The 26,447-nt window shown below is 41.5% G+C and overlaps 1 protein-coding gene across 1 annotated transcript in view; it reads left to right on the top strand.

Annotated features, from left to right (window-relative positions):
• The first annotated feature begins 201 nt into the window (after positions 1 to 201).
• Positions 202 to 26,447, top strand: part of LOC141147007 (guanine nucleotide-binding protein subunit alpha-14) — a 175,532-nt gene continuing 149,286 nt past the window's right edge. The window contains exon 1 of the mRNA XM_073633934.1: positions 202 to 728. Coding sequence (XP_073490035.1) covers positions 608 to 728 — 121 coding nt within the window. The 5' untranslated portion in view covers positions 202 to 607. The remainder of the gene's footprint in view (positions 729 to 26,447) is intronic.

Genomic DNA, 26,447 nt, shown 5'->3' on the forward strand with positions numbered 1-26,447 from the left:
CAGGAGGTGCGCCCCCACACTTCTCTCTCTCAGGAGGTGCGCCCCCACACTTCTCTCTCTCAGGAGGTGCGCCCCCACACTTCTCTCTCTCAGGAGGTGCGCCCCCACACTTCTCTCTCTCCTAGTTTCCTTTGGTTGTTTTGGAAAAGCCCCTGACGAGGAGAGCGGCCACCCCCAGCACACAGACATGAGGAGGAGGAGGAGGTGTGAGAGGAGAGCCGCCCTGACTCCGCCTCTCCATTACTCCGGGAAAAGAAGGCTTTTCGGTGGATATGTTCTGACTGACTCCCCCACCTTTGTGTCTCTGAGGGCTCCTGTCCACCTGGGAGAAGAGGAGTTCCTGAGAGGCTGCCATTACCTCCCCCAGTCACACGTCTTCAGGAGGGACAAGGAAGAAGAAGAAGAAAGCAGGGATTCATTGGCTTTGTTCAGGTCCCCCTCCTCCCTGGAGAGCCGCTTGAAGTTGATCAGGAAGACGCCTTGTGAAGTTGTAGTGGACACCGGGGAGAGCGGAGTGAGGGCGCCTGCTGCTGGTGGAGCGGAGGGGGCTCTGTCTGTCTGTGAGAGAGAGAGGGGGTGCCGCCGACACTGATTTGTGTCTGCCACAATGGCGGGGTGCTGCCTGTCCGCGGAGGAGAAGGAGTCCCAGAGGATTAATGCTGAGATCGAGAAAAAGATCCGCATGGACAAGAGGAATGCTCGCAGGGAGCTGAAGCTGCTGCTGCTGGGTGAGTGCCTGCCTGCTAATTACATCTAATGAATAACCTATTGGGAAAACGTGGCGAGGAAGGAGCCAGCTAATGTTCACACTACTGCACGGCAATCACGGCTCTGGGCTACACTCTGCCCGGGGTGTACTCTCCTCACTAGGGAGGCTGGGGGCCATAGCAACCATTCATGAGAAGGGGCAGACATCCATAGCAACCATTCATGAGAAGGGGCAGACATCCATAGCAACCATTCATGAGAAGGGGCAGACATCCATAGCAACCATTCATGAGAAGGGGCAGACATCCATAGCAACCATTCATGAGAAGGGGCAGACATCCATAGCAACCATTCATGAGAAGTAGCAGTCATTCATAGCAACCATTCATGAGAAGGGGCAGTCATTCATAGCAACCATTCATGAGAAGGGGCAGACATCCATAGCAACCATTCATGACCATGAGAAGGGGCAGACATCCATAGCAACCATTCATGAGAAGGGGCAGACATCCATAGCAACCATTCATGAGAAGGGGCAGACATCCATAGCAGCCATTCATGACCAGGGGCAGACATCCATAGCAACCATTCATGAGAAGGGGCAGACATCCATAGCAACCATTCATGAGAAGGGGCAGACATCCATAGCAACCATTCATGAGAAGGGGCAGACATCCATAGCAACCATTCATGACCAGGGGCAGACATCCATAGCAACCATTCATGACCAGGGGCAGACATCCATAGCAACCATTCATGACCAGGGGCAGTCATCCATAGCAACCATTCATGACCATGAGACGGGCAGTCATCCATAGCAACCATTCATGACCATGAGACGGGCAGTCATTCATAGCAATCATTCATGAGAAGGGGCCGTCATCCATAGCAACCATTCATGAGAAGGGGCCGTCATCCATAGCAACCATTCATGAGAAGGGGCCGTCATCCATAGCAATCATTCATGACCCTGCCCTGGGAGAATGGCAGATTGAAGCACTGCTCTATGCTTCTTTATGTACACAGACAAGGCGGAACTTAGGCACTTGGGGAGATAGGGATCTATAGAAGGTCACAAGACACAGGCAGGGAGTTCTGACCCTTGATCAGTCGTGACAAAGTCTGAAAGTGATGTGTCACATCCAGCTATGTGTAGCCTGTCCCTGGCATGAGTGCTGGTTCTACTAGAACATGGAGCACGGTCTATTTACCTGTGTTAGGGATTTTCTGAGCATTTATTTCCTGCTCCAGTTAAGGTGTTGCTGTGCTCACCTGGCTGACAAGATGTTTTTGACACAAAACAAGAGTACACCTGTCATGGAAGAAATGTGGAGGCCACCATTACTGGCTTCTTTCTGAAAATGCTAGCAGCCTGGTACGTCTGTCTTCCAGAACAGTGACGATCTATGAGAGAGATGCATGTGATGTAGGGGGTCTCAGCTATGGCCCCTACCATCACAAAGGGGCCACATGTAGTATATTCAGTATATGTGGTGCTGTAGAAGACTGCCAGAGACTGAGTGTGATTGGAGAAGGCCCATTTTTTAAAAGCTAGTGATCCCAGTAGTACTGACTAGCGATACGCATGTAGAACTGTGGGCTGAACAAGGGAAATCAAATTGATTCCTCCATTTATACTAAGCAGCATGGAAAGGTGGTGGTGTAAAGGTAATGACGCTTCACCATGTCAACTCTTAAATAAACATCCAGATCTCCGTGGGGAATCTGGAGATGTGTGCGCAACATATTCCGAAATGTGAAAGAATATATAAATCTATACATGAATAGTAATGCAAATAAATTTCCAATGTGACTATGCCCAACACCAATAATATAAAGTGCTTCCAAATGTGTATGCCTTCTGATTTCTTCACCACAGGTGCTCGGAGGGTAGATGGCAAGTCACCAGAGGTGTTTGACCCCTATTACAAGAGATCAAAATACGCTTTTTGAAAACCAAATCGGTTTCTGGACCACCATTCCACTCCAATGATCCATCAGGTTTAGCTAGGGAGATAAAGATGTACTCCTCCAGAGACACAATAAAGGGCTTTATATTGTAGTAGGTTTATTGGTAATTAACCCCATTCCATGCCCCCGCTATAGCCGAAAGAGGGCTACAACGCGACTCTTAATTGCCGGGAGGGCGTCCCTGTTTACTTGTTCTGCGGGCGCGCATCGGGGAAAATCTGTGTTGGCCATGTCCCTTGGACACAGTCAATCTCAGATCGTGCTAAATGGCCAATCACAGCGGCCATTTAGCACTTGATCCGTGTGTCCAATGAGAGATGATCTCATATGTAAACATATGAGATCAACTCTCATTGCCGGCTCTCCCTCCTCACACAGAGACCGCGTGTGAGGAGGGAGAGCTTCTGTGCTGCAGATTGTGAGTGAACACTAAATAAAACACAGTAAATACAGTGCCCACAGTACCTGTCAGTGCCATCTGTTATCAGTGTCACGTGTCATCAGTGCCACGTATTAGTGCCATCTGTCTGCAGTACCACATCAGTGTCACGTGCCATCTGTCATCAGTGCTGCATCAGTTGTCATGTGCCATCAGTGCCACGTATTAGTGCCATCTGTCATCAGTGCCACATCAGTGTCACTTGTCATTGTCCTGGTGCTCTAGGGCCTTCAAAAGTGTAATAGTTAGTCAACAAGTTAGATGTGTAATTTATGCTCCTAGAACACCTGATGGTGCTCCCTGCATGTTGGGCCTCTCTATGTGGCTAGGCTGTGAAAAAGTCCCATGCGTGGTATCACCATACTTAGGGGGAGTAGCAGAATGTATTTTTGGGCGTCATTTGTGGTATACACATGCCATGTGAGAGAAATACTTTATTACTAATGACAATTTTCTGGAAAAAAAAAAAATCTTCACTTTGCAAAGAATTGTGGGAAAAAATGACATCAAAAACCTCACTATGCATCTTACTAAATACCTTGGAATGTCTACTTTCAAAAAAGGGGTCATTTGGGGGGTATTTATACTTTCCTGGCTTGTTCGGGTCTCAAGAAATGAGATAGGTCATCAGTACATCAGGTGTGATCAATTTTTTATGATTTGCACCATAGCTTGTAGACTCTCTAACTTTCACAAAGACCAAATAATATCCACTAATTTGGGTTATTTGTACCAAAGATATGTAGCAGTATAAATTGTGGCCAAAATTTATGAAGAAAAATTAATAATTTGCTAAATTTTATCACAGAGACTTAAGAAATGCGTTTTTTTTTTTTTCAAAATTTTCGGTCTTTTTTTCATTTATAGCGCAAAAAACCCAGAGGTGTTCAAATACCACCAAAAGAAAGCTCTATTTGTGTGGAAAAAAACCGACAAAAAACTAATTTGGTACAGTATTACATGACTGAGTAATTGTCATTCAAAGTGTGAGAGCGCTGAAAGCTGAAAATTGGTCAGGAGGGGGTTTAAGTGCCCAGTAGGCAAGTGTTTAAAAAACCAGCATAGAAAATATTGAGCTCACATGTAACAGTGCCTGACCTGGCTCTTTGGATCTACAGCATATGCGGATATGGTCTGTAAGTACGCCGACCTGCTCTCCACACCTCGTTCCTGATGCTGGGCCTGGAAAGGGGTCACAAGGGGATCCGGATTCCCATGTGACCCTTATCAAGGCCCAGCATTGGGGAGATTTCCCTTCATCTGTCATATAGAGACAACAGGAAGTGAAAAGACATCCTTCCAATGTGAGAGACACAGGCCCCTCTGAGTAAAGACTGTCATTTTTAATTGGAAGAGGGTGCATTAAAAACTCACATTTGAGGTATCTGTATGAAGGCACAAGAATGTCCAAGAGATTGCACTGTCACCGTCCAGGCTGTCTGCTGCAACCACGTCTCGCTAGTCCAGATGGAGCCAGGGTCCTGTCCAGTAGGAATCGTTGGCACTCGAGCGTGGTCCAAACCGAGGCACATAAAGAGGCTGATATCAGCTGAATCTCCCTAGCTTGACAAAGGAGCGTGCACTGTGCACATCCTTCCAGTGCACATGCTCCAAAACGCCTCGCAAGCCCGTCTGTGACGCCATCCCGCTCTGCACTCCAGCCCTCCAGCCCTCTCCTTCAGTCCCCAGATGCACTCCAACCCTTGGTTTGGACCACGCTTGAGTGGCAATGATTCTTGCTGGATAGGACACCGGCTCCATGTGGACTAGCGAGACGTGGTTGCAGCAGACAGCCTGGACGGTGACAATGTGATCTATTGGACATTCTTGTGCCTTCATACAGATACCTTAAATGTGGGTTTTTAATGCACCCTCTTCCATTAAAAATGACAGTCTTTACACAGAGGGGCCCGTGTCTTTCTCTCTCTCTTTTTTTTACATGTTTGGAGTGTGGCTTCCACTTCCTTTTTGCAAGGCTTGCTCTGACAGTGTTTTTCAGCATAGAGCTGGTTAGCTCAAAGAACTTTTCTATGGACTTGTACCTCATTTAAATATACCACAGGTAGCGCCACTACCCCTTGTATTTTTATCCCTCTAATATGAGGAATATCCCCTTTCAGGCCTGGTTCACACCTATGCCTTTTGCAGTGTGTTTTCAGTTTTGCAGAAACGCACTACAGTCCATTTAACATGATTTCCTATGGGTCACATTCACATCTGTGTGTTTTCATATCCCTAATGGTGACACAGATCTTGAAAGTTTGATAGGGGTACTAATCCCATTACCACTCTATCCAAATCTAAACTAAATCTTTTGACTATGGGTGCACTTTGGCCCCTTCCACACTGGCGTGGTCCGCCAGCTCAGCAGGGGATCACCCTGCTGATCCCCACTGAGTAGGTGGATGACAGGTCTGTGTCTGCTCTGCTGATGCAGAACCGACACAGCCCGCTGCTCTCTATGGGGCTGCCTATCTGACTATTATCCAATCATATGCCGGTGGGTGTCAGCCAACACGTCCACTGACATCTGCTGCTCCGTAGAGCGCAATGGATGCTCCGATTGGGTCTGCCTGAAAAACTGACAGGTGGACCTGATCGATCTGTCAGTGTGAAAGGGGCCTTTAATTCTTCTTTAATCACTTGCCGACCGCTGCACGCCGATATACGTCGGCTCAATGGCAGCGGTGGGCAAATGGGCGTACCTGTACGTCCCTTTTAAGAGCCGGGGATAGCAGGCACGCGCCGCCGCGTACAGCATGACCGTGCCTGCAGGACCGGCGGATGCCCGCCAGTCTCCCGGCGATCGTGTTACGGAGCCTCAGAATGGGGAAGTGCCTATGTAAACAAGGCATTTCCCCGTTCTGCATTGTGTCATGACAGAGATCACTGCCCCCTGTCATCGGGAGCGGTGATCGCTGTCATGTGACTTGAAGCCCATCTCCCCCCCCCCACAGTTAAAATCACTCCCTAGGACACGCTTAACCCCTACATTGCCCCCTAGTGGTTAACCCCTTCATGGCCAGTGTCATTTACACAGTAATCCGTGCATTTTTATAGCACTGATCGCTCTATAAATGACAATGGTCCCAAAATAGTGTCGGATGTGTCCGACATAATGTCACAGTCCTAAATAAAAAATTGCAGATCGCCGCCATTGCTAATAAAAATTAAATATTTAAAAATGCCATAAAACTATCCCCCATTTTGTAGATGCTATAACTTTTGCGCAAACCAATCAATATACGCTTATTGCGATATTATTTATTTATTTTTTGTGTGTTTTATAACGCAAAAAATAAGAAACACAAAATACCACCAAAAGAAAGCTCTATTTGTGGGAAAAATAGGACGTCAATTTTGTTTGGGTTCAACGTCGCACAACCACGTAATTGTCAGTTAAAGCGAAGCAGTGCCGAATCGCAAAAAGTGCTCTGGTCGGGAAGGGGGTAAAATCTTCTGGGGCTGAAGCGGTTAAAAACAAGTATTTTGCGTGTGGTACCTCTTACAACAGTGCATTTTGGTGTCAGTTATTGTGAAATGTCAGTGAATGCATCATTTGTGTACACTAGACACAAACTCAAATTAAACTGCTGTTATATTGGTCACTGATAGCTCGTCCTTAGCTTCTTATGCTTATTCTTCTTGTACAGTTGAGTGATTAAAATAATTTTTATTCTAAGGAATTATTGTACATGCACACTTTGTTCTTTTGATGTGAGATAAAGAAAAAAAAAAGAAACATTTTGGATGACTGCATTTGCTGGCTTGTGTCCCCTTAAAGGACAAGGTACAGTGTAATACTTTACTATACAGTGTCATCCAGTTAAACATCAGCCTGCCAGAGATGTGCTTAGAAGTAAAGGGAAACCAGGAGTACTACACGCTACACAGCAATTATGAGCTAATCTTGGCTAAGGGTTTCTGAGCTTCATATGACATCCTCCCATGCAAGGTTTAATTGTGTTTACGTTAGCAATTGCATTGGCATATAGGCTATGTAAGCATGAACTACAAAGTCCACTTGCCTCTCCATCTCTTTATGGCAGGGTTGTCCAACCAGTCCTCAGGGATGATTCTTCTTCAACTAATGTAGGCTTACTTTGGGAAGTCCCCATGCATAGTAAGGCCTAATTGGTGAAGGATTAGCAGTGCTGCCTAGATTAACTGTTATTTAGGAGAATCTGAGAGCTTTGTCAGGAATATTAGGGCTGGTTCATGCCAGATGCAGTCCAGTACATTTTTATTCTGCATGGACAGTGTTTAACATGGATTCCAATGGCCTAGTTCACACCCATACAGTCAACAAAAGTAGAACATGTTGCATTTTTTTTTTTTTTTTCTGTATGGAAAGCGGCAAACACATCGAAGACACACTGAGTGAGAAGCACTTGTCCTCAATTTCGGTAAAGAAAAAGGGGGGGGGGGGAAGAAACCCCCTGGAACGCATCAAAAATATGCATGCAGAAATGCTTGTAGGCCTTCTCAGACAAAAGGAGAATTGCCAGAGATTTAGCCCAGGTTCACACTGAGCTGCGGGAATGAAGCCGTGTGAGTTCAGCTGATCTCTCACAATTTCACTCCCGCATGTCCGTCCCGATTTCAGCGGCAATTTCACAGACATCTGTGCAGGTTTCTACACAGATGTCATTGGAAATCGCAAGCTGAAATCGCAAAAAGTATTACAGAAACTACTTTTTGAAATCGGTGCAGCGCCGCACTGATTGGGACGTGCCATTTCCAGCAATTGCCGCCAATTTGACATGTCAAATCAGACCAGTGTGAACGTTTTGAATATGGCACCAAAGATGCAGGACTTTTCAAAGCGCACCGCACCCACCGTGCAGTGGTGTGAAAAGTACCATAGGATTTAAAGGGAAACCTTTTTTTTTTTTTTTTTTTTCTGATGTTTTTACCAAGAAAGACAATCGGTGTGAAAGGGCTTTAACTGAAGGCAAAAGTGTGTTTTTTTTTTTTTTTCTGTTTTGGGTAAACTAGGGAATAGCAAAAACCCCTGTCAATCCCAGCAAGGCAATCCGTTTCCATCCGACCACCCCATAGAGAAGAGCAGGCTGCGTCTGTGTCCCCTCTGCAGAGCAGACACAGATCTGTCATGTGCCTGGTTAGCAAAGTTTAGCGGACAGATTCCCAGCTGAGCAGGCGGTTCCGCTTGACTAAATCCGCTCTGTCTGAAAGGGGCCATAATAAAAAACAGTGTTGAATAAACACCACCAAAAGAGACCTGAATATATAAAATTATATTGGATACAGTGTTGCATGGGTGAGTAATTGTAAGTCAAACTATCACCGTGTTGAAATGGCCTGGCAATGAAGGTGTATTACAGGCTTGTATTCAAGTGGATAAAGAGGAACTCTATACAGAAATAAGTCTTCTCAAGCAGTTATTACAGCCTGTAAAATCTTTGCATGCAACAATATCTTGATTTAATTAATGTGTTCAGTTTTATTTTGTGGCTTTAATCTGAAGATTCCCATATTTGAGAACCTGAATTTGCTTTCTGATTGCTGTCTCACCTCATTACATGGTTTTACCCGTGTCCTGCCCCTTGGATATGAGTACATGCTGCTTCTGAAGGCTTGAAACGACTTTTAGAAATGTCATTTTGTGTTTCCCTGAAATTTTTTTATATACTTGCTATTTTTAAAGAAGTTTTTTTTTTTTTTTTTTTTTTCCCTTAATTTTATTTTTAGCTTTTTTTATTTGGGCGTTTGTTCTTTAGGGTCAGTGCCATAACGCAATGAAAATACATTGAAAATTCATCATAAATGCGCTTGCACTTGCTTTTGAATTGCTTTACAAGCAGTTGAATGCTAGGGGCCAAAGTTTGCTTTCTAATTCAGTTGCATGTGATGAAATTGTACAGGAGATGCATTGGAATGCTTATACTTTGGAAATAATGCAAAGTCAAATGTACTCCTTACATCTTACTCCCCTCAGACCCGAAACATAAGGGTGACTTTGACTTAGGGCTCATACCTAAATTTGCACTGGCTCTTGAAATGGGGGGGATGCATATAATGGTGGATAAATGACTTGCAATGTAAGAATTTTTTTGTAACAATTAGAAAAGATTTACGTGCATGCATGTGTTTAGGTGTAATCTGTCCAAATTAGTCAATATTTTTTTTTTTTTCAGTAAAAAGAGAAACAGAATGATGATAAACTTTAATCAACAGATCTCATAGGGCCCCAGTCACACTTTGCGTAGTGGGAATGCGCATTCCTGCTCACAATTTTTTGCACGTTACCATGCATAGGGCATCCCATTCACTTGACTGGGCTTCCCTATATGCATCAAAAGCACCAAAGAAGCTTCTGCATCTTTTCAGGCACCGATCATTGTCCAATTTGTGTGTGGCAAAATCGCACTGTTTTATTAAAATCTAATGGTACCATAAGCATGTTGTGCGTTTTTTTGCTGCGCTTCTGAAACTCCAGCAGAAACGTACAATTCAGCCCGCATTTGGCCAAGCTAAGACATCATTCAGTTTAGCTCTGCCCACCCGGCCGCATCACTCATTCAGTCCTCTGGGAATGGAAAAATACAAGGTCCGGCAGCCTTTGCGGCTGTCGGCTTGTAGTTTGCAATGGACTACCACAACGCTGTAAGCCTGTATCGGCTAGAAAGCTGATTGGTAGATTGGATGTCTTCCGACTAAAAAAACCAATGGATAGACTTTTGGCATACTTTGCCAGAGGAGAGATGGATATGTACCTACCATAATACCAGCATATGTGATCGTCACAGAGTTGCCTGGTTTTCTTGGTATTTTGGATTTATGCTCTCTGCCCTAAATACATATTGGGATTCACATCATTCGGAGTATGTTGCTATACACTGGATATTTATGTTTACTTCTGTCTTAATAGGTCCAGACTATATCCTACTGGGCCGGTAGGCAAAACATCTGAGACAGATCCTTGTATTCTCTCCTCTGTTGTTTTGATGATTTATAATATTGAGTAAGAACACACTTGAGAGAGAGAGATTCTGGCTGATCACAGATCGGAGTAAGGGATCGATCCCGGCCCTTTACCACGTGATCAGCTGTCAGCCAATGATAGCTGATCATGTGTTGTAAACAGAGCCAGTAATCGGCTATTTTTTCTCCTCAAGCTGGTAGCGTGAGGAGGAAAAAAAAGGCGATCACCGGCGGCTGTGAGAGGGATATCAGTCCCGATCGTGGAGAGTCATTTGTGCCCACCAGCGCCAACTTTCCAGTGCCCACAGTGTCACCAGTGCCCCCTATAAAATTCACCACCAAAGTGCCTCACCATCTGTGCCTATCAGTACAGCCTCATCAGCGAATATCAATGAAGGTGAAAAGTTACCCGTTTGCATAATTTTATAACAAACTATGAAACTTGTTTTTATTGATTAATTTTTATTTCTGTCGATTTTTGTTTAGCAAAAAATAAAAACCCAAGTGGTGATTAAACACCACCAAAAGAAAGCTAAATTTGTGTGGGGAAAAAAAAAAAAAAAAGATAAAAATTTCATTTGAGTACAGTATTGTACGACCGCGCAATTGTCATTCAAAGTGTGACAGTACTGAAAGCTAAAAATTGGTCTGGGCAGGAGGAGTTTTTAGGTGCCCAGTAAGCAGGAGGTTAAAGTCTCACTACATTTTGTTTTAAAAAATACCAGACTGTCAACTCCCTCCTTTTCCCAAAAAACAGCTCACCTATCGCCACTGCAATGCCCTTCATAAATCTGACTTGGTTTGGCAGGGTTGGTTGGATACTTCAGGTAGCTCCACTGCCATATTAGTTATGGGTAGGCTGCTACAGATGTGAGCATTGATGGTCCTCTTAGTGAGGGAGAGTGTTTTAGACGTTCCCACCCCTTGTATGCTGATCTGATATTACTTGTACCATTCAAATTTTAATACTTGAAACTAAAAGAAGAGCTGCTATTTGCTCCCCCCCCCCCCTCCTTTTTTTTTTTTTTTTTTTTTTGCTTATAGTTTGTCTCTGCCTATTTTAGGCACCTCCTTTTACAAGTCCCTGTGAACTGTACTTTGCATTGTACTGTTTAGTATCTTTTTGACTTGCTTTTTGATATCAATAAGAATTTGGAATGAAAAAAAAAATGCCTGTACAAATGCGCAAAAAACAAAACAAAAAAAAACACAAAAATGCTCAGCTCAATTGTGAATGCAGCCTTAAAGTCAATGTGTAATTTTAAGTCAATTCTATGTCAACTTTTTTTAAAGTGTGTGTGTGTGTGTGTGTTTATATATTTTTAAACAAATGTACGTGGGGGTGTTTTTGTTTTATTTCTATTACAAATAGACCCACAATACAGGGTGCACCCACAGCATTAACAACAATAGGAGGTTTTTTTTTAAAAAGAGAAAGCACTGCATAAGCTGTTTTGCTTTCAGTTTGTGTGTCTCTAAATTGAGTTTTTATATGGCTCCATATGAACAGAACAGGGAGGGAAGGGTAGTCGCAGCTTAATGAGCCATGCTTCAGACATTTTATGGCCCGTACACACGATCTGAAAATTGGATGAAAAATACCGCTTTCGACGTGATCATATGATAATCGGACCGTTAGTACAGAGCTTTCCAGAGGCGATCACGACAATTCATCCGATTTTTTTTTTTTTTTTTTTTTTTTTTTTATTTGATCGGACAAGCACGCAAATACGAGACCAGATTGTACGATTTTCGTTTTTAGTCAGTACAGTTGTCGTCCGAACATACAATACAAATACATTGGAGTTTCGAATTACTTGCAAACAGTACAATGTTCCTTTAAAAGCATTTCCCATCAGTTTCTGGGAAGCAGTTGTTATTGATACAACTGGTTTAGAGATGTCATTTTTCCGGAAAAGTAACATTCTTCTGTTGAAAGGGTCAGCTCTACTGTGCAACAGGAGAAAAAGAACTGCTGTGATGTACTTTCTTTCCCACAATTGTATTCCTAGAATTGCATTAATTACTTTTTTTTTTTACTACTCCTGTACCACTAAAATAGGGTTGTAATTGTTAGCTTACCTTATAACCTTGTGTGTGTGTGTGTGTGTGTGTGTGTGTGTGTGTGTGTAATATGTGTGTGTATATGTATATATATGTGTGTGTGTGTGTGTGTGTGTGTGTGTGTGTGTGTGTGTGTGTGTGTGTATATGTATATATATATATATATATATATATATATATATATATATATATATATATATATATATATATATATATATATATATATATATACATACACACTTTTTGCATTTTGGTTAAAAAAAAAAAAAAAAACTGGCCAATATTTATTATTTTTCTTCTTTTTTACCACTTCCGGACAGCCCGCCTTTGTTATACGTTGGTACTTCAACGTTGAATACTGTTGTTTATGGCAGCGGATAGCTGCCATAACCCCGGTATTTTCTGAAACGGCGGGCAGTCTGCTTTAAGATATTAGTGGTCTCTACGGCGGAGTCGCCCCAGGATCACTTTTATCGGCGGCAGTAGCACTCGGGCTTTCACACTGAAGTGAATGGAGCCGCTGTTTCAGGGCACTTTGCAAGCGCTATTTTTAACGGTATAGCGCCTGCAAAGTGCCTCAGTGTGAAAGAGGTCTGGTCTACCTGTCAAATATCTCCTCTTTAGCTATTTGGAGCCCTGCAATACTCTGGATTCTGTGGGCAGGTCTGTTGTCCAGGGCTCGGTGGGTGGAGTCATGATGTCAGTAGACAGGGACAGTGTAAAAAATTTAAAGCGCCCATTTAAAACGTAAGTCGCGCCTCCATATGTAAACGGTGTTCAAACCACACATGTGAGGTATCGCCGCGATTGCGAGCAAGAGCAATAATTCTAGCAAAATAACTCCTGTGTAACTTAAATCTGGTAACCTGTAGACCTTTTTAAACGTTGCCTATGGAGATTTTTAAGGGTCAAAGTTTGTCGCCATTCCATGAGCGGGCGCAATTTTTAAGCATGACATGTTGGGTATCAATTTACTCATTATCTTTCACAATTTTATATATATATTAAAAAAAAACAAAAAAAAAACTGGGCTAACTTTATTGTTGTCTTATTTTTTTAATTCAAAAAAGTGTATTTTTCCCCCCAAAAATTGTTTGTAAGACCGCTGTGCAAATACGGTGTGACATAAAGTACTGCAACGACCGCCATTTTGTTCTCTAGGGTGTCTGAAAAAAATATAATGTTAGGGGGTTCTAAGTAATTTTCTAGCAAAAAAAATTTTTTAACTTGTAAAGAACAGGTTTGAAAAATAGGCCTGGTCCTTAAGTGGTTAAAGCACTAATTGCATGGTGTAGCACCCATCACAGTTCATCATATATGGTTTTGACTTGCATGGGTTTTTATTGGTTTCTCTGGGTTACTGAGGATAGTGCTTTGTTCTGTGGGCTGCTTATTAAATGTGGCCATATTACCCTTCAAAATTTTTATTTTACTTCTAAGTGTATGCTACTCTTTTAATGCCTTTTTTCTTATTGCTATCTGCCCTTTGCCGAGACGTTACTCACCTCCTAGATTCACAATTTTTTTTCGTTATTGGTGGCTTTATACTCAATGAAAGTGAGCCTGAAAGATTTTCTTAGGAAACCTGAAATCATTTCTAATGTCTGTGTTTTGTGTATATGACCATAACGGGGTTGGAATGTAAGAGCAAAGGAAACTGCGTTTTGCTTCCCAAGGATGCCCCAGTAACTGTGGCCATTGCTCTAGATGTCCTGGCAACAAGGATTTGTCCAATCCAGATCTAATTTGTCCTGGAATTCCACTTTTTGTGCACCTTTTTGACCCTAATTTCTCTTCTTAATAAAAGCAACCCATAGATTACTGGATCTTTCCACCATGGGTGTAAGGTAAGAAAATCACTCGATTTTTTTTTTTTTTTTTTTTTTTAACCTCCACCCAGCAGTACATTCAATGTTGATGGGGTAATGCCTCCCGCAGCTCTGTTGTATTCTTTCAGTGGGGAGCCCTCTAAGCCGGCAGAATACAATGATTACTGCTAGTTGCTGTAGCCGCGGGGTGTAATTGCATAAATAGAAAAATCTGATTGAGTTGCTCAGTGGGTCGACTTGGGTAAAATCGGTCTGCCCATACATGAATCTCTGCCAATCGGGTCTCAGGACCCACTTCCTGCTATGTGCCCCAAGCCATTTTTAAAGCCAATTGGAGCCTCAGGCCCCATTAAAATCCATGCGTCCGTCGCACTGCATGTAGATTAGGGGCCGGGTGCATGGATTAAGGGGACGACCCCTGCGCCCCTTATGAATGGGCCACCACTGGTTGGGGTATCTCTAAAAGGACCGAGAGGTTTTTATGATTATTAGTATGAGTAGTTTTTTGTTACCAAGGTAGTAGAGGTTCTGGGGGTGTTTACCTCGTATAATAAGCGTGGTCAGTGCTGAATGCTATGTCTATTTCCTAAGGCTAATTTTAATATGAAAGATGTGTTTTATTTTATGTACCTTTTTTTTAAGAATATAAAATTAATTACTTCTTTCAGTCTTCTTGTGACTAAACACAAAAATATTAAGCTACAATTGTGTGTGGGTTTAAAAAAATCCCTATGTCAAGCCAAGCTGTCTTTCCAGAATATGGTCCAAATTAAAAAATGTTGCCATTATAATGAAAAAGTGTGCTTCATGTTAAATTCTGTACAGTTTCCAGTAAAATAACTGCAGTTATTTTAATTATGTTTACTCCCTTAAATGTTTGATCTAATCTACAATTCATACATATTGTGTTTCTTGTAGGTAAAACTGTATTAATAGCTATTACCAGGGAACTGCTTCAATGTTCTGATCAATGCTGTGGGGTTTATTTCATTTTAGCTACAGGCATAGAATTTTTTTTTATCAAAAAAACCCTCAAACAAATGGGATGACAACATAGAAGGCCTTTGGTCCTAAGCAAGGAGAGTGTCAGCATTATTTCCTATTCAAGCCAAAGCGAAAGAATGTAGTTCACTTTTTTTTTTTTAAAGCTTAATACATGGTGTACTCTCAATATGAATGTGTGTTTTTGTATAAAAATCTGGACCGCGAAAGATTCTTTGGGGCTGGATCATGCATGCACAGCTAGCATTGAATATCTGCACATAGCTTTACCAAATACATTTTTTTTTTTTTTTTTTTTTTTTTTTTATATTAAATATTTGTCTAAAATAAATGCTGGGATATTTTTGAAAAAAAAAACAAAACAAACAATATGGACCCTGGCACAGCACTTTCACAATACACAGACCAAAGACCCAAAAGTTAACCTGGGCACTTTGAATTTGATTTAGGCTGGGTTTACACTGCAGACGGCAGTGGATCGCAGCAGTGGTCTGGTGCGTCCCTGTTCTCCGTTTTGGGGATGAATCGGAGCCAAATCTTTGCTTGAATTCGGCCCTGAAATGGAGCCAAAGACGCACAGGACTCCTATGCAAGCCGCTCTGTGACTGCCCCAGAGATATGTGAACCGTCTCCATAGAGAGCCGGTCATAATCTCCTGTCATGCGAATTGGATGTGAATCCAGCCTCACTAAAACTGGAGAGTGCAATATCTGGTGCAGCTGTGCATAGAAACCAATCCAGGTGTTTTTTTTTTTTTTTTTTTTTTTTTTTTTTTTGTCAAAGCTTAATTGAACAAGCTGAAGTTAGAAGCTGATTGGCAAACATGTACAGTAGAACATGGTGCATATTTCCTGGACTGTACTGGAACGCTGTAAAAAGCATCAAAAACTCACGGGAATGCACCGGAACGCACCAAAACGCACTGGAACACCCATGTTCTTATTTGAGGTTAAGTTAAAAAAGGGGGGAAAAATGCACTGGACTGCATCAGAAATGCACTGGAACGCGTCAAAAAACGCACATGCAAAAAAGCACCTGGAATGCACCCGGACTGCCTTTCTATGGTGTGAATAGGCCCTTAAAGAAGAAATAACTAGGTGAATTTTCCTTTTCTAAAGTGTTACTAAACCCAGGACCCTGCATTCACTATATCTGGTCTCCCTCAGTACAGAACATGGAAATGCAATTTATTTTTGTAAATATAAACTGCTAAATACTTGTGACTTCTATCAGTGTCTGGCCCAGCACTGGTTAAAGCTTGTAGGAAAAGTGTGTTTTTTTTTTTTTTTTTTTTCATTCTCCTCTTACTGTCCTATGAGGCTGCATGACCCCTGACCACCTTTTTTCACAGTGCTGATTGGCCCTGTGCTAATCACTTGCACCCCCCCCCCCCCCAAAAAAAAAAAAAAAACCTCTAGCAACACACACCAAACTGAACATGTACAGAGTGCCTCCAAGGCTCTTTACTATCAGGATATGGATTGGGGATAATAAAAGAAGGGGCGGATCAGAGAAGACATTATCAAACAGCTTTTTTACACAATAGAGGATTAACCTCAGGTTCCACAGGGAGTATAACAAGCATGCTTTACTGCATATACAGACTGATTTTACTGTTGCGGGTTTAGTAACACTTTAACACCTTCCTACCTGGGCCTATAACAGAATGACGGCCGGGTGGTGGCTTTACCGTTCTGACTGGATATCATATGTCATTCACATTGTGCCGCTTGTGAATGACATATGCTTGTAAAGAGCCTACACATCACCAATTGGGGTAAAGAGACGATGACACTGATCTTTACCATGTGATCAGCTGTGTTCAATCACAACTGATGATAACATGTAACAAATGCCAGTTATTGGCCTTTTCTTTCCTCAGTGCTGTCAGTTTCTGAAGAAAGGTAAGCCGATAACCGTCTTTCCAGTTACAGGGGACATTTACACTGATTATCAGTACCCTGATGATCAGAGCTGCCCAAACAGTGAAGATGAAAAATGAATTATTTGCAAAATTGTATAACGAAGAAAAAGGTTTTTTGTATTTTTTTTTTTTTTTTTTATTTTATTTTTTTCATTTGGCATAAAATTAAAAAAGCCAATTGTGATTAAATAGCATTAAAGGAGAGCTTGATCTGTCTCTAAAAAATGTCATATGTGTACAGTGTTGCATGACGGCGCACAATTGTCATTTTAAAGTGCGACAGGCCAACACGGTATTGCTCTTCATTGTGCCTTAAGTGCTCTTAATTTTTATATTAGAATTCCTATAAGTTTGTCTTAGAATGTTCTGTGGGAGGTAACTATAATGTGCATGGCAAACGGTGAGCAGAGAGAGGTGTATGTGGCATCTAGTGGCTGTCTCCCACTGACCAGTTTTTAAAGCTCTATAGGGGAGATTTACTAAAACTGGAGCGTGCAAGACCTGGTGCAGCTCTGCATAGAAACCAATCAGCTTCCAGGTTTCATTGTCAAAGCTTAAGAGCCGGTTCACACAGGGGCGACTTGTCAGGCGACTTAGCCGCCTGACAAGTCGCATCCCGTTCTGTACTACGGAACCTCGGACTCAAGTCACTCCGACTTAGAAAAAGGTTCCTGTACTACTTTTGGGGCAACTTCAGGTGACTTGCATTGACTTCTATACAGAAGTCGTTTTGCAAGTCGCTGCTGATTTCGTGTGCAGGTCGCCTCACAGAGTCAGCCTGCAAGTCGTGGCTCTAACTGAACAAGCTGAAATTAGAAGCTGATTGGTTACTATGCACAGCTACACCAAATTCAGTGTGCACCAGTTTTAGTAAATCTCCCCCTAGATGAAGGACACAATCAGCAAATTAGGACACAGTGGATGCAAGTGTCATTTTCACATTACAATTACATTACAATTGCCAGTCACAGACCTCCTGAAAAACTATTCCCTAGACTTCTTTAAATGGAAACTATATTGTATATTCGATACGTTCTGAAATGTTCACCGAAAAGTATTTTTTAGTGCAGTTTCACTTTTTAATAGTTAGTTTTTTCCATATTTAGAACATTGAATCGTGTTTTGATTGATATTGTATTACATTGTTTTACAAATGCTGTCAGTATCTGAGAATTTGGCTTCCATACAAATTAAAAAGAAAAAAAAAATTCTTTTGAAGTGGAGGTCCTGGAAAAACTTTGCCTAATTGATTTAAATGCATGCTTTGGGCAAAGGTAAAACTTCTGTCAGCTTTTTATTGCCACTTGGGGACAGCGAGATCTCCTCTAATTCCTGTCTATATGACAACACCGGAAGTTTGGAAAAATCTGCCCATTGACTGGGATTTTGCTATAAAGGCCAATTTTAGACCATGCTTTTCAATTTTGGCTAGCATTGGGAAGAAGTTTTTACTCTTTTGGTTGGTCAATGAAGGTTAGAACTTGTGTCAGTCACCATAAAGCAGCAGGAGATTTTTAGGGGCAAAGCAGAACTCAAGAATTCTGTTTTTTTTTGTTTTTTTTGTTTTTGTTTTCCCCTTTAACCTTAGCATCCTCTAACCCAGGGATATGCAATTAACGGACCTCCCAGCTGTTGCAAAACTACAAGTCCCACCATGCCTCTGCCTCTCAGTGTCATGCTTGTGGCTGTCAGAGTCTTGCAATGCCTTATGGGACTTGTAGCTCTGCAACAGCTGGAGGTCCGCTAATTGCATATCCCTGCTCTAACCCTTCATATAGAAAACCTGTGGAAAGAAAATGTGGTTGAGGCCATTTTACCCACTTTCTTAAATGTTAATTGCCTGGATGTCTCTTATACCAATTCTTTCAGAAGTTCTGAGCTGTATCGAGGAAACCGAAAGCAAAGTAAAAGCTGCTGCGCTGCATGTTTGTTTGGCTCAGTCACTTAAAGTATCGTTTCTGGGATCAAAATTACTGCCAGGAAACTAGGATTTTCAAAAGTAGGGGTCCGCAATGGCGGCTTCCAGATTCTTAGATACCTTAAAGGAGAAGTGTGGGAAGTAAAAAAAAACCAAACACATATACTCCCTTTTATATGGCTGCAGCTGTCCCCTGCCAGCTCTAAGCCTGAGAAGTGAGCAATCATGTGACTGCTGATTAAGGATGAGCTCTGGCGTGTTCGCATGCTGCACGTGCCGAGCCCACCAGGAAGTCGGCACTGCGCTGCGCTAATCACAGGCAGTGAGACATTTCCTGATCTCTGCCGCACATCGGGAACTGTGTCACTGCTTGTGATTAGCGATGTGCAGTGCCGACTTCTTGGCAGGCTTGGCACGTGCAGCTTGCAAACACGCCAGAGCTCATCCTTACTGCTGATCATTCGGTTCTCGGGTCTGCTTTAAGCAAAGAATGGTGACTGTCAGTCACCATTCTGTGCTCTGCCCCTCCAGCACTCAAAGCACCACTGGGCTGGGGGCAGCTGGCTCAGGTTCTCGGTGGCACACCAAGAGGCTGAGCCAGCTGCTGGTCAGGCATCTGGGTGGATCCTGACATTGTCGGGATCCTTCCAGAACCTGGAGCTGCTCTGTGTCAGCTGATTCTGGCTCACAGGAGAGCAAAAGTAAGTGCACTTCTATGAACCACATGAGAAGTATGAGCCATATAAACTTTGGCCATACTTCTCTTTTAAAAGCAACAGGTACCAGTTTCCTGATTTGAAAAAGATTTGGGTATTACTCATATTCTGGTAGAATACAGTGTAATGATAGTTTCTAGTTAACTTTCTCTAGCAACATGTTGGCGGCACTGTACACAAGTCTGGAAAATGAGTAAAATCACTAGGAAGATGAAATTTCAGCCCAACCTTTCATTACTCGGCTGTACATGAGAGTTGAAAATCCTGTTTGCTGGATTGCTGACTCTAAAAGTCACATTGCTGATAGTATTGCCAAACCTTTTTTTTTTTTTTTCTTCTATTTTTTATTTTTTGGTGAAATATAGGTCACATCCGCCAGCAAGTTATGAAAATGCTCTATTGGGTAGAAGAAATTTCTGGAAATGCAATACAATAGCTCAGTTCTGGTGCGCTTTAACTGACAATGTGCTGTGTGTTTATATGTTTTGTTTATTTTATACAAATTTTGACATAAGCATTTTTTTCACATATAAATATAGCATCAATCAGCAAATTAAATTTAGGAGGGTCAACCTTAGAATCAAAGATCTGCTATGCAAGATAGGCCATCATAAATCTATAGTAATTACGTATTATGAATATGAACTTGTTTCATGATTTGAAGATATTTATAAGCAATTATCACAAACCTTTCACAATCTCCTTTAGGGAAAATGAAGTGTTGCTGATGACGGTATAAGCTGCCAGTGCGCACCTTTTTCACAGTGTTGATCCTCCGCAGCAGCTGTACTATTTCCTTACAATGGAGTTGGGTTGGTGATTGATACTACCAACCAGTGACTAAACTTATAGAGCTAACCATAAACTAGTAGAATTTTATTTTAACATTTTTTCATTTTAAGAACATTTGTTCGATGTTCAAATAGTTAGTGCAGTTAAATCAACTCTCATTTTTGACCGTAGTAATGAGAAAATTTGAAGTAGCAGGGTGGAATTTTTTCCAAAGAACAAATCGAATTTCAAGCAGCGAATGTGGTTTTCTTTTGGGAAATAACATTTATTCCAAAGTTGAAAGTTTTAAAAGCATACCTAAACAAATTTTGAAGTACTTTGAAATAGAGCTGCACATTTAACCTTTAAAAATCACAATCTCGATTCAACCCCCCAGACAATCTCTGTTGCAGAATTTGCCTATTCTTTCATATAACAAGTGGAGCGACTTATCTGCTCCCACTCAGCTGTCAAAAGAAAACATCTGGGCAGTCTGACAAGTTTTAATATGAAACATTGTAACTAACTGCTTCCTTCTTAGATCAAAGGGATACACTTCTGTTTGTAAAGAGAAAATCCAGGCAGTCTGCCAAGATTCTTTTTCTGACACTTCTTCCTTAAGTTAAAATCAATATTTTTTGCTAGAAAATTACTTGGAACCCCCAAACAATATATATATTTTAGCAGAGACCCTAGGGAATTAAATGGCAATTGCTGCAATATTTTATGTCACACTGTATTTGCCCAGCGGTCTTTCAAACGCAAATTTTGGGGAAAAAATACACTTCAATGAATAATAAAAAAAAAAAAAAATTGCAGCGAGAATCGTGCTCTATCTTCTAAGCAAAAAAATCGTGATTCTCATTTTAGCCAGAATCGTGCAGCTCTACTTTGAAATGACATTTGTCAAGTCATCAGATGTACTGAGACTTTCTGTACATGTCTGAAAATCGACTATTTTATGAACAGCTTTAATGTGCTCTGAGTTTTAGGCACCTTGGTACCTCCATGTTTTCACGTTATTGTATGTATGTGTGTATATATATATATATATATATATATATATATGTATATGTGTGTGTGTGTGTGTGTGTGTGTGTGTGTGTGTGTGTGTGTGTGTGTGTGTGTGTGTATGTGTGTATATATATATATATATATATATATATATATATATATATATATATATATATATATATAAATAATTTGTACAAATTGTATTGTACATTATGATCAATCTGAGGAATTTTCCACACCAGATTTATTACTTAAGCAGGCCATACACGGTCGAATTTCGAATTGATTTTCTTTTCAAACTCAGAATGTTCGTTTTTTTTTTTTTTTTTTTTTTTCGTGATCCGATGATGCCACCGTTTGATTTTCGAAATTCGGCCTACTAAGCCTTCAACTTCACTGCATGTTGCTACAGAAAATAATTTTCGTGGCTGAGAATCTTCTTTTTTTCTCTCCGTAAATTTTCTTTTCTAATTACATTTCTCGCATGATTCTCCCATCATTGATTAGAAAATCGTTCATTTTTCAAAAAATTTCCAACATGTCCGATTCCTCAAATTTGATTGCCGCACGAAAATCGGCCGTTGTTGCAGCCCACTAATGGTGCAAAATTCATACGAAAATTCTTTCATACGATTTTCGAAAGAAAATTCTTACGAAATTTGAACCGTGTATGGCTGGCATTAGGCTACACTGAACACAGACTTTATGAGAAGATTACTGGGTTTTGTGCTTTTATGTAAAGTTAAGTGGACATTTATGATTAGAGACTAACGTTGGTACTTGGTGGTTCTACTGTACTTATTATCAGCGCTAGTACAGCTGTTGATCCTGCTAAACATTTTGTGCCCCAACCAATGTTAACAGCTTTCTCGTCTGTCTTCTGTGAACTTTAAAGCTATGCCATACTATGCAGTTGAGATTTGAAGAGGAGGTTTTTGTTGTCCAAATCAGAAATGCAGCCTCAGATGAAAACTCGGCACCTCCATAGATATGGTGCAGTAAGTGGGTGAGTGTTGGAGGCCTAGGACTTGAAGAGTATTGATGGCAAAATCACCAGGTGAAAAGAGTCTGAAAAGAGTAATCCACCGCAGCCACCATATCTATCGACTGGTAAGCTGCAATATATTTACATTTTTGATTTTGGGTTTAGATGTGCTTTAAAGAATTTAATTAATTAAAATTTTGATCACAATGTTCAATTTTCATAGAGGAAGAGGAGGACCATGGTTTGCAGGAAAGAAAATCGGTCACATCAACACAGTGTTGATAGGGGAATACCCCACGCGGAGCTAGTGTGTTCTCCCGGAGGGCAGGTTTTGGAGTGGAGAGCCATCCCTCCTGAGAAAACACAAGGATTTTTGCTATCGACTGTGGATGCTGGGGATAATCGTATGCAAAAATTTGAAATGCTGGTTGTATCAAAGTCGATCAATGGATTGACTGTGGTAAAATCAGCCTACCTATAGATGATTTGAACCATCTATGGCTGGGCTTATGCTACACATTCTTTTTCTGTCTAGCAACAGCATTCTGACTCAAAAAGATTGTGTTTTTTTTTTTTTTTTTTTTTCCTTTTGAAAATTCAACTCCTTTAGTATGTGGTCATGTATTTATGTAATAAAACATGATGCCTTTGGCATTCTTGGGAGCAGTCACTTGACATACTTTTCTAGTTTGCATTCTTTCTTGCAATTTATGTTATGCAAGGAGCACGTTGCCATTTCTATGCCAGCATATTTGTGGTGAAGCATTGAATTATGTTAATTATTACCCTTTTCGGTTGGCTATTATTCTGTTGTGCATGTTTGTAGTTATTTTTAAAAGCACATGGTAAGTGTGTTCTAAACTACAAAAATCAATCATACACTTGTTTATATTAGAGGTGCATAGCTGCTATATCAGCCCATAGGTTTTGACATTTAAAACCAACTTAATTTCATGTAAAACAACCTCTGTTCTTCTAAAAGATAAGTATGGCTTGCATATGCTGAATTGCCACGAAATAGGAATGGGAGTTGGAAGTGTAACTTACATAGGTGACATTCATGAAAAACTGACATTGCTGTTTGCATTTCAACATTTAAAATTCTACACATTTTAGGGGTGTTTACCTAACGCGAGTAGTCAGTGTGGTCTTGCTCCATTGTATGTCCTGCACAGTGAAGCTCTATCATTTTATAAAGGAATCCTAATATTTTGAGACAAAGTAAATGAAGCACAGTATAATTGCACAATTTTTTTTTTTTTTTTTTTTTTTTTTTTTTTACTCGCTGTAAAAATCCTTTCGTTTTGAGGTTTGAGAATGCATAATTCAGAGACCAGTAGTTTATACTGCTGGCTACAGGAAGATTTGGACAAACACTGACCAGCTTGGTATAACCCCTCCCAATCCCAGGATGCTTCACAGGATTTAGAGACAACTGGAATGTCCAAAAGCAGTCCAGCTGTGGGTTGGGCAACATGGCAAGCAAAACAGTAATAGGCACAATAAAAGCAGAAAACAACTAGGGACTGCCTGCCGCTCAGATGCCTGAAGGGCCTTATGCCCAAAACTGGCATTGGCTTGGGCCCTAACATCCACCTGGTAGAACTTAGAAAATTAGTGAACAGAAGACTAGACGACAGCCATGCAAATCTGGTAAATGGTTGCCTGATGGCAAAAATGCCCTAGGAGCGCTTGCAAATGTAGTAGAAGGTGCCTAGACAGGTAAGGGTGGAACCTGATAGTAAAGACCATATGACTGATGATTGTCTCCACCAAAAAATGATTAAACTAAAAAACGGATTCCCCTTTGTGAGGACCATGATGCATTGACTGCAAGGTGTACATGTATAGCTCTAACTTCATTCAGACAATGAAGGGAAATCCTTCCTCTGATGTACTGGGGCCAGACAGAGGAATGGAAGCACAGAGTCCTTCCTTATCCAGGCATATGTCTGCAACGGATGTCCCCTCAATTCAGAAAGCAGAGGAGCCCATTCATGCTGAAGAAGACTTCTCTGTGGCTTTGGGGGATTAGGGATGCCAGGGCTTGTGTTTGAAACTTGGCTCTTATCTTCGGTTCGGCCTTAGACTGAAGCCTGGTAGTAACAAAAGGAACTTTGTTTGGCCTCAGAGGGGGGTTGATTTTCCCTAGCTTGAGGCCTAGGGTTCTTCTGCTGTGGTGTACCCCTACCTCCAGTGACATCTTTGATTAGTGTGTCCAAGGCAGATACAAAGATGTTGTCCCTTGAAGGGCATGTGCAATACACTTCTTACTTACCTGCTCCACAGCCCAACATTTCAACCTCTGCATGCTCATGATAAGCGACTCATACGGGAAATAAGACTGGAGACGTCCACTTGCCAATTTACAGGGAAAGGTGCAGGGCTGTTGCCATGAACCCGGATTTGCTTTACAAATGGTGGTTTAGTGTAGAGCAAAGCTGGATCCTTTGCCATAAATTTAGTCTGTTCCCTCAATGTTTGACAGACTAACATGAAGGCCATGGGAGTAGAGTTGCCACCTCATCCATTTAAACCCAAACACCTTTGAATTACACAGGTTCTGAGGCTAATTAAATGCAGATAAGGCACCAAGTGAGTTTAATTACCACTTGGTGCCGAATCGCAAAAAGTGTTCTGGTCAGGAAGGGTGTAAAATCCTCGAGCTGAAGTGGTTAATGGGGGCACAGATAGCAATAAGAGAGGTAAAACAGTCTCTCAGCCTGGGCGCTATGGCGGCTGCCTGCAGCTCTTCAGGGACAATCTCATCCTGCAAGGATTTGTGAAACTCTTCATCAGCACAGCTTCTGCACCTGAAGGCCACCAAGGCTACAGGCAGGACAAGAATGATTTTGAAGGGAAAGGAGTTGAGGGTACTCTTTGGTCTTCTGTGGTCACAGTTGGATATGCAGTGAAATCCTCCCATGTTAAAATGGAGGAGGCAGCCACACCTGACGGAGCCAGGGAGGATTAGTACTAGAGCGCTGTGCAGAATGTCACCCTTGTAGACAGCTGAAAAGTTAATTGGTGTCATGCCACTAGCTCTGTTGGCCATGGAACTTGCAGGCACTTTGAAATGGTAGGTCAGTTGTCCACAGCCCAAGGAACCCCAGGGTACCATGGAACCTGGGTTGAGAATGGCCGATTCTAGATTGTCATACAGGAGCCTTTAGTTTACTTTAATAGTTTATGTATTCCACATTCAGCATTCTGAAATGAAGTTTGGTAATGGCATCTATTACAGTACTCATGTTTCACGTGTAATGACTGTATTTCTACACATTAATTTTTAGAAGTGAATCTATTGGGTAATATAGTAAATTGTGTTTGTGTGCTTGTATGTTTGTGTGTACCCTGTGCTTATGTACTGCGTGTGTGTGTGTGTGTGTGTTGGGTAATGCATATTCCTACAGATTTTCAAAGCTTATACTAAAGCGCTATTGGAAACACAGGTATGCTTTTCAGACAGTGTCATAGGGGCACCCTAACGATTTATTTTTAAAAAGGGGATTTTATACAAGTAATGAAAAATAAGGGTCTGTTTTTAAGGCCGAGTTTGCACATATGTAAATTGGCATCCAATTCGCATGACCGACTCTCAATGGAGCTGGATCACACAGCTCCGGGGCGGCCACGGAGCGCACTGTAGAAATGGTCCTGTTCGTTTTTGGCTCCAATTCAGGTGCAAATTCAGGCAAAAATTTGGACCTGAATCTGTGAACCGGGACTCGGCGACCCCATGCTGTGAGCCAAGGCAGCAGCATTTGTGAACTCCAGCCTTAAGTTGCCAATTATTATAAGACGCATTCCCTTATCTATTCATTTCCAGTTATATCATATTTTCAGGCAGAGCTTAGTTTTATGTAAAGACATTCATTCAGCTGCGAATAATTTAAAAAAAGAGCCAGACTGGGTCCCTTGCATCTTATAAAGAGGGTCAATGGCACGGGGATCCCTTTATTCGTTATCAAAGAAACCTCTCCAGGTTCACTGAGCAGTAGCCATTTTAAAGACTAACTCCAGGCAATAAAGTGAATAATAAAGTGGTGACAGGTTAGAATGCCTGTCATGGTGTTTAAAATTGTCTGTGTAATCGTTGGGGTGATCTCCCTAAATTCCTTTCCCAGTGGACTATGTCTGTCTGCACAAAAATGCTCAAGT

The sequence above is a fragment of the Aquarana catesbeiana genome, linkage group LG01 (genome assembly GCF_042186555.1).
Source record: "Aquarana catesbeiana isolate 2022-GZ linkage group LG01, ASM4218655v1, whole genome shotgun sequence".
NCBI lineage: Eukaryota > Metazoa > Chordata > Amphibia > Anura > Ranidae > Aquarana > Aquarana catesbeiana.